At 49.3% G+C, this 9,236-nt stretch overlaps 1 protein-coding gene across 2 annotated transcripts; it reads left to right on the top strand.

Moving 5' to 3' along the window:
* The first annotated feature begins 3,021 nt into the window (after nt 1–3,021).
* On the top strand, nt 3,022–9,178 carry MMP19 (matrix metallopeptidase 19). Of its 2 annotated transcripts, XM_027542161.1 has the most exons (10): nt 3,022–3,233; nt 3,530–3,615; nt 4,488–4,618; nt 4,852–5,067; nt 5,553–5,798; nt 6,656–6,787; nt 7,576–7,740; nt 7,901–8,028; nt 8,219–8,498; nt 8,585–9,178. In XM_027542161.1, the coding sequence occupies exons 1-10, from the start codon at nt 3,144–3,146 to the stop codon at nt 8,665–8,667; spliced, it is 1,557 nt and encodes a 518-aa protein (XP_027397962.1). In that variant the 5' UTR covers nt 3,022–3,143; the 3' UTR covers nt 8,668–9,178. The 2 variants fall into 2 exon arrangements, with proteins under 2 accessions (XP_027397962.1, XP_027397961.1); XM_027542160.1 differs by having other exon boundaries at nt 8,219–9,178.
* The last annotated feature ends 58 nt before the right edge of the window (nt 9,179–9,236 follow it).

The raw sequence follows: 9,236 nt of genomic DNA, 5'->3' as shown, positions 1-9,236 counted from the left end.
CTTCAGTATTTCCTATCACTTTCTCTTCCATTCCACCCACCCAGGGCCTGAGGCTGGGCGGACAAAGCTGGAGCTGAGCTCAGAGCCACAGACAGGTTCAAGTAACTGCATCAAAATGTTGCTAGTGGTTCTCTTTTGGGTAGAATTTACTGGTGGTTTTCATTCTCTTTCTTGCTCATTTTGGTATTTTCCAAATTTACTGTAATGAGCAATGGATAACTTATTCAGAAAAAAAAATAGAGAAGACTTTAATCAGAAAAAAATATATAATTTTCAATTGGCCCATGTCCTGTTCTCAAAAGAAGAGGGATTGAGCGGTGATAGAAAGAGGGAGAGAAGGACAGAGCTGAGAAAAACCCTGCAGGGGGCTGGTTCCCAAGCTCTCTCATTTCCTGGGGGCATCAGCCATGATCACGGCCTCACTCGTGGCTTTTGTCACTCATCAGTTGGTGGCTCTGTCCTTGCTTGCCTGACCAGTCATTTGAGACTTAGTCACTTGACTGTGAGCCAGTTGAGTGCTGAGTGGGTCAAGACGACCAGCATCATTGAGGGCAACGATGAATCAGGAGGATCCCCCACCTCCCTCCTGGGGTGTGAAGGGTTCTCCAGTGGCCTGCCAGTCTTTCAGCCTGGGGTGTGGGGAAAGGCTCAGAACTGCATCCTACTGAGAACATGAGTTCAGTAACCCTTTCCCTCATTTCTATCCCTACTTCCTTGTGCATGTGAATGGCATAGAAATGTGTGATGCACAAATGATGGTGGAAACTGCAGTGGCTCCTAACCACTCACAGAAAAAAGCTTTAAGAGTCAGCATGGTGAATGGAAAGAGCATAGGTTACGAGTTGGCAGAAGGGGTTGAACATATGCCAGGCCAGTTAGGAGCTCCATGTCCTTAGTCGTTTCCTTCTTTGGCTCTCCATTTCCTCCATTAAAAAATGGCCAGACATACACACTGAGGAAACCAGAATTGAAAGAGACACGTGTACTCCAATGTTCATCACAGCACAGTTTACAATAGCCAAGACATGGAAGCAACCTAGATGTCCATCAGCAGATGAATGGATAAGAAAGCTGTGGTGCATATACACAATGGAGTATTACTCAGCTATTAAAAAGAATGCATTTGAATCAATTCTAATGAGGTGGATGAAACTGGAGCCTATTATACAGAGCAAAGTAAGTCAGAAAGAAAAACACCAATACAGTATATTAATGCATATATATGGAATTTAGAAAGATGGTACTAATGACCCTATATGTGAGGTAGCAAAAGAGACATAGATGTAAAGAACAGACTTTTAGACTCTGTGGGAGAAGGCAAGCATGGGATGATTTGAGAGAATAGCATTGAAACATGTATATTATCATATGTGAAATAGATCGCCAGCCCAGGTTCGATACATGAGACTGGGTGCTCAGGGCATGACCCTGAGGAATGGGATGGGGAGGGAGGAGGGAGGGGGTTCAGGATGGGGGACACATGTGCACCCATGGCTGATTCATGTCAATGTATGGCAAAAACCACTACAATATTGGGGGAAAAAAAAAAAGCCACGGGAAAGACAAAAAAAAAAAAAGGCCAGAATAATTATTCCCTAATAGGAGGATAATGAGAATTAAATGGAATAATATAGAAATGGAAAGCTCCCCTGGTGAATCAAGCGATGAAGGATCCACCTGCAATGCAGGAGCTGCAGAAGATGCAGGTTCGATCCCTGAATGGGGAAGATTCCTTGGAGAAGGCAATGGCTAACCACTTCAGTGTTCTTGCCTGGAGAATCCCATGGACAGAGGAGCCTGGTGGGCTACAGTCACACAGAGTCAGACACAACCAAAGCAACTTAGCACAGCACAATACAGAAATCACCTGACACAAAGTTTTCTTTTTTCTTCTCATTCTACTACAATGAAGTTTAACAGTGCAGAAAAATCATATAACCTTGGTGGGTCCAAAGTAGGTTTTCTCCCCGCTTTTTTTTTAAGTAGGTTTTCCTAACGTAAGTTTTTCTCTTCTATGTTAAATAGCATTGAAGACCCTCTCTAAACTCTGCCTCCCAGTCATTCTCCCACCCTGGTCATTCGTCTGACAAACATTTATTAAGCACCACCGAAAGCATTGAGCTAGCCTGGAATGGGCACTAGGGACTTAGTGGTGAATAAAGCAGACCCTTAGAACCTCTCACTGAGCACAACTGACTTTTCTCTGCGCTTTTACTCAAGACCAGCACTGTCGCTGTTTCTCAGGACTCTTTGACCTCATCCAACTCATAGCCAGCCTTCACAGCCCAGCTCAAAGCCTGCCTTCTCTGAGAACCTTCCCACAGCCTCATGACCCTCAGGATGGGACACCTCTTGCCTGATATCCTGGTTCCCCTCATTTCAGGTATTTGAATTGACCTCACCCTGTCTGCAAACCTCCCTGCGGGCAGGCTCTAGACTTTACTTCTTCCTTTCCTAGTTAACCTCCACCTCCACGCACACATTCCAGACTCATCAAGGGCTTTAAATAATGACTTTTTATTAAGGCAGACACAAGTAGGCTTCAAGAGCATTTGAATCTTCAGTTTGATCTTGGACGCAAAGAAACTGAGATCTCACCCTTCGTTCTTTCATCTGCAACCCAAGCACCTAAGCAACTTGCTTCCTACCTCTCGGTTTTATTTTTCCTGTCCTAGAGCAGACAGGGAGACGTGAAAGTTACAGATAAGGGGTTTATTGCCCAGGGGTCCCTGGGTCACAGGAATGCCCAACTTCAGAGGATGGCTCTAGTCCCTATTTCTAGTCTCGGCAGATATTCTGCTTCCGATCCTGGCAGGATGCCCACCTCCAGGACAACATGGGAAGTCTTTCTGAGTCCAGCAGAGGACCCTGGGGGCTGGGTTGGAGGCTCTTCTTGACTTCTGCTCTCTGGCAGGGCAGGGGTTAATGGTGAATTGCAACACATCTCTAGCCTGAGTCACCTCCTACTGACACTCCCCCCCAGTTTCCCTCCCTTGAAGTCTTATAAAGAGGACCAGAGACTGGAGAGTGAAAAGAGCTGGAGGGAAGAGCCCCCCGCCCCCCCCACCTAGCCCTGCTCCCTCAGGCTCCCAGGATTCTCAGAGCGGAGGGCACAAACTCTGAAGCTCTTGCCTGGTGGGACCATGAACTGGCAGTGGCTGTGGCTGGGCTTCCTACTCCCACTGACCGTCTCATGCTGGGCTGTGGGGCCTGGAGAGAAGGAGGCAGCTGTGGTGAGTCTCCTGGGAAAGCCAGACCCAGGCTGGGGGAGGGATGGAGGAACTGCTCCTTAGTCCCATCTAAGCCGCTCTTCTGACCTACAACTGCCTGCCCTGCCCTTCGCTCCTCTAGTCCATATCCACCCCTACCCATCCCTACTCCCTCCCCTCATACTCCCCTAAGATGCCTCTCCTTCAGTCCTTCCACATCTGTCCCCTCCTATCCTAATGGGCTGTTAGGTTATGTAGAAGCTTCACCCAGAGACTAATCCCCTTTTGATTTTATCTGCTGACCCCTACCCTCATCATAGGATTACTTGTTGCAATATGGTTACCTACAGAAGCCTCTAGAAGGACCTGACAACTTCAGGCCAGAAGATGTCATAGAGGCGCTGAGGTGAGAGATTGTAAGGTGCATGCCTTCAGGGTCAAGTTCACAAGATCTTTTTCTCTTCTCACCTTTTCCATTCCCCAGGCCCATCTCTGCCTGCCTCACATCCATTTCAGGGATCCAGAGAATTCGTGGTGGGACCAGGGGTGAGAGGGGGAGTCAAGGATGAGGGCACAGTTATTGGATTTTCCTAGGCCCTAAGCACTTCTTTGGAGGCTCCATCCCACATTATATCCAAAATACTATTATTTGGTCACATCCTGCAAGCAATGTAATTTATATGAGTTGGAGCTGAGTTGTTGACATGATGTTGCCTTTCAAAGATATTTAATCCAGCATTTATTTCTTTCTGTTTTGAAGTTTTCTTTTCTTATTTTCGGTCTAATGGGTGATTTCTCAGATATGTTCCCAGTCCATTGAAAAGCCACAATACTTGTGGTACATGATGGATGAAATTGCCCCAGAGTGGGTAGGCTGGACTGGGAACGGGGTGTCCAGCCAGGAGGGGAGAAGGCAGAGGGAGGACGGGCCCTCAGGTGGTAGCAGTGGTGAGAGAGTCTCAGAGCAGGAGTAAGACATTTCCCAGGGCAGGAGGAGGTTAGAAATTGCAGTAGAGGAAGAAGGCAACACCAGAGAGCAATTTACCCAAATAAGAGAGTGAACACAGGGAGGTGAAGTTGGAGTATTGCCTTCTATGCAGAACAGAAGAGGAAGGCCCAATTATGAGGACTGGATCCTGGAGTGATCCCATCACCTCCAGAGCTTTAGTGCCATTCTCAGTCATTACGTTGGGCAAAAGGGGACCAAAGAGCTATCCCCATTTCTTAGTCATTCCAGATGCCCCTGTCCTGCTGGACCATCCCTCTCCATCTTTCCAGAGCTTTTCAGGAAGCATCTGAGCTGCCAGTCTCAGGTCAGCTGGATGACGCCACAAGTGCCCGTATGAGGCAGCCCCGCTGTGGCCTGGAGGACCCCTTCAACCAGAAGACTCTTAAATACCTGCTGCTGGGTGAGAACTGAGCCTGGGAAAAGGGGGGGTCATGACTCTGGAGCACAGGTGACATTGGGACAGTCTGGACCAGCTCATCGTTGAATGGATGGTAATCTGGCAATTGACTGATCACCACTTGCCTGGAAAGGTTGTTTCATGGCTTTGCTGAGTGAGTGCCCACACTCAGGGGAGCTGTCCAGAGCTGGCAAAGGTATCTGTGCTTCTAATCTATTTTTTGGTTCAATAACCAGGCCACTGGAGAAAGAAGCATCTGACCTTCCGCATCTTGAACCTACCGTCTACCCTACCATCCTCAACAGCCCGGGCAGCCCTGCTTCAAGCCTTCCAGTATTGGAGCAATGTGGCTCCCTTGACCTTCCGCGAGGTGAAGGCTGGCTGGGCTGATATCCGCCTTTCCTTCCATGGCCGCCATAGCTTGTACTGCTCCAATTCCTTTGACGGGCCTGGTAGGCACCAGCTCTCAGCTCTCCCACCTCACAGACCTCTGTCTCCTTGAGTCAGTGACTCTGGAAACTTAATGTCAGGCTACCCTCCTATGCTCAACTGCACCCTACACTCTCCAACCACCTTCTAATATTCCCTTGGGGAGCAACATGTCATCTCCCTGGGGCCTTACCAAGCCTGTTTCTTTGAAGCTTATGCCTTCTTCCTTAGCTTAAGTTCCTCTGCTCAAGGCATACTCCAGGGAGGAACTGGAGTATGTTCCAAAGACAACAGAGTGACTGAGAGGTAACAGGACAGAGCGATGGGAATCCATGAGAGATCAGGGTTGTGGCAGGGAAATCTGAAAGGAGTGAGAGGTGTCCAAGAGATAATCAATCTACTTGGGGAGATTTTAAGGGAATAGAGTAATTGGAGTTTATAACAGGCAAGGGATGCTCCACCCTAGGAGCCTCTGATCTCCTGCCTGTCTACCTTTGCCTTTTTCCAGGGCGGGTCCTGGCCCATGCCGACATCCCAGAGCTGGGCAGCGTACACTTTGATGAAGATGAGCTCTGGACTGAGGGGACCTACCGGGGGGTGAACCTGCGCATCATCGCAGCCCATGAAATTGGCCATGCCCTGGGGCTGGGGCACTCCCGATACACCCAGGCCCTCATGGCTCCTGTCTACGCTGGCTACCGGCCCTACTTCAAGCTGCACCCTGATGATGTGGCTGGGATCCAGGCTCTCTATGGTCAGTCCTTTCCCCTAGTCCTCACGAGGGTCAGTCTGACCAGTGTCTCTTCAAGCATAAAGACACAGGTCTAATCTTCACGGAGGGAAATGGCTTGGCTTCTTTCTCTTCCTCTTGCCACGTTATTCAGGCTTCTTCATTTTCAGGAGTTGTTTTTCTTTTTTTGGCCTCATTGCGTGGCTAGTGGTATCTCAGTTCCCCAATCAGGGATTGAACCCTGGCTGCAGCAGTGAAAGCCTGGAATCCTAACCATTAGGCCCACAGGGAACTCCCAGGAGCTCTATTTCTGACACTTCCAGGTCTAATCTTCCTTCTAGACCTCTCTCCTCCTACACCTGCTCTAGTGGATGAAGAATGAACATTCCAGAAATCCCCTCTCTCCCTTTCTGCTGCTGCTGCTAAGTCGCTTCAGTCGTATTCGACTCTGTGCGACCCCAAAGACGGTAGCCCACCAGGCTCCCCCGTCCCTGGGATTCTCCAGGCAAGAACACTTGAGTGGGTTGCCATTTCCTTCTCCAATGCATGGAAGTGAGAAGTGAAAGTAAAGTCGCTCAGTCATGTCTGACTCTTAGCGACCCCATAGACTGCAGCCCGCCAGGCTCCTCTGTCCACGGGATTTTCCAGGCAAGAGTATTGGAGTGGAGTGCCATTGCCTTCTCCGTCTCTCCCTTTCTAGTGCCTCTCAAAACTAAAACATGTCTCCTGCTGGTATCAGTGTGATCTTTTCTCCCACCAACGAAAGCTCTCCAGGTTTTCATTTTCCTCTCTATGCGACCTCTGAGCTTAACTTACAGTAGGAAAGTGGGGAAGCTAGTGCTCTGAGTTCTTTTCCTGAGCAGTATTATGTTACCTTGCAGGCAAGAAGAGCCCAGAGATAGAGGAGGAGGAGGAGGAAGAAGACACGGCACTCCCGACTATACCCCTAGTGCCCACAGAACCCAGTCCCATGCCAGACCCCTGCAGCAGTGACCTGGATGCCGTGATGCTAGGTAAGACCCTTTCCCTCCAGGCTTGTAGGCAGGCAGTGGGGCATGCTGCTGACCTTGAGACCTGGACAAATGGGAGTGACATGGGACCTCAGGGTGATCAGTGGAGGTTAGTCTCTAGGCAGGGGTTAGTGGCCATGGATGGAGGCAGTGGCCTGGAGAGGGAGGATTCAGAGCTAAATTCAAGATGGGCCAGGCAGGACATTACCTCCGTTGTTGCCCTGTGAGAGCCATTAAACACATCCGGAAATACAGCAAGAAGGAGAAAACAGTCTTGACTGGAATGTCTATTAGAGAGGGTATTATACCCACATGGAAGTACAACTTGGAAGCCACCTGGAGTAGAAGGTGAGGTCCCTAAGTGGGAGCAGCTATCCACAGGGCTGATTTGCTGTGAATGACAAAGGAGAGGCTGAACACTTCTCTGCTCTTAACAATCCTCTCCTTGAATGAATATTTGGGGAATCAGCCTGCCTGAGATACCCAGAAGTCTTTATTTGACTGCTGTCTTAAAATAAAAAATTTTTTTGGTGGCAGCAGGTCTTTGTTTCATCATGTGGGATAATTTGTTGAGGCACATGGTCTCTCTAGTTGTGGCTCAAGGGTTCCAGAATCCATAGGCTCAGTAGTTGTAGCACATGGGCTTAGCTGCCCTGAGGCATGTGGAATCACCCTGGACCAGGGATCAAATCCGTGTCCCCTGCATTGGCAGGCTTATTCTTAACTGCTGGACCAGTAGGGAAGTCCCGATACCTGTCTTTTTGACTTGTTGACACACCTCCTGCTCTTAGGGCCCCGAGGAAAGACCTACGCCTTCAAGGGAAACTATGTGTGGACCGTGACAGATTCAGGATTGGGTCCCTTGTTCCAAGTGTCTGCCCTCTGGGAGGGGCTCCCAGGAAACCTGGATGCAGCTGTCTACTCTCCTCGGACGCAATGGATTCACTTCTTTAAAGGTAAGGGCACTAGTTTACACTGTGCTACTGGAGGAGGGCCTGTGATTAGAGATGCCATAGAAGGAGGGAGGGATGAGAAGTTTCTAGAGGGTGGAACGGAGGAACTGAAAGTTATCACCTGGGGACAGAGGTGACTTGTTCTTTCCTTATATGCTCTCAGGAGACAAGGTGTGGCGCTACATTAATTTCAAGATGTCTCCTGGCTTTCCCAAGAAGCTGAATAGGGTAGGACCCAACCTGGATGCTGCTCTCTATTGGCCTATCAACAAAAAGGTGTTCCTCTTTAAGGTATAAAGCTCAAAGGAAGGGCAAATCCTTCGTAGGAGGGGCAGGCTACCTCCCATGGAAAAGCAAAGACTTGCTCTGGAAGGAAGTTCTGCAGCTGCCATGGGCTGAGAATAGACTTCGGTGGGGGTGGCGGCAGGTTCTCTAAGCTCTCTCGTCATCCTTCTCTTCTCGCTGCTGACCCCACACCTAGGGCTCTGGATACTGGCAGTGGGATGAGCTGGCCACTACTGACTTCAGCCGCTACCCTAAACCAACCAAGGGATTGTTTACAGGAGTGCCAGACCAGCCCTCGGCCGCCATGAGCTGGCGGGACGGCCGTGTCTACTTCTTCAAGGGCAAACAGTATTGGCGCCTCAATCAGCAGCTTCGAGCAGAGAAAGGCTTTCCCAGAGATATCGCCCACAACTGGATGCACTGTCGTCCCCCAAACACCACTGCATCTGATGGGGACACTGATTCCTCAGTCACAGGCACAGACCATGCAGCCACAGGATAACACTGGATACCATTTCCTTGGGCCATAGAAACACCTTGAACTCTGGCGGCTCACCCAGAGATACAATCTTGGACGTTATCCCCTCAGTCACAGACTTCAGCACCCTTTCATTCCCTGGTAATGTCACTCTCTCAGAGGCCTGAGACCTCAATCAAATGTCTGCTGCAGCACAAGCATGAACCATGGACCTCAAGCCTCTAAATGACCCACCCAGCTCCAGTCACCACCTCCCTGTACTCTTTCCCTCCTGGTCAGTGACTCTAACTCAGCCTCCAGCTCCGTCCATTTCTCCCCCATCCTAGATAGCACTTCCAACTGTGTCATTTTCTCTCTGGAGGACATTGGTAGAAGAAAGACATCCCTCAGGTGTTTAGCTGACAGCAGGCCACAGCTGGGAATGCCTGGGTCCTGTTCTTCCTAGATAAAGAACAAGGAAACAGCATGGCCAGTAAAATGAGCAATGGCTTTGGAATCCTTGAGAATCACATCAACTTGCTTGTGACTTTGGGCAAGTTAATTAACCTCACTAAGCCTCAGGTTTCCCATCTGAAAAATAAGGTTAACACCAATCCCGCAGGGTTGTTGCATTAAAAGAAATACTGTGTGTGAAGTGCCTGGCACATTTGTGTTTAATAAATATTAACTCCATGTTCACAGGGCTTCCCAGGTGACTCAGTGGTAAAGAATTTACCTGCCAATGAGGAGATACAGT

This window comes from Bos indicus x Bos taurus, chromosome 5, assembly GCF_003369695.1.
Source record: "Bos indicus x Bos taurus breed Angus x Brahman F1 hybrid chromosome 5, Bos_hybrid_MaternalHap_v2.0, whole genome shotgun sequence".
NCBI classification, from domain to species: Eukaryota; Metazoa; Chordata; class Mammalia; order Artiodactyla; family Bovidae; genus Bos; species Bos indicus x Bos taurus.
The sequence above is the reverse complement of the archived record's forward strand: the minus strand, read 5'-3'. Positions and strand labels throughout refer to the sequence as shown.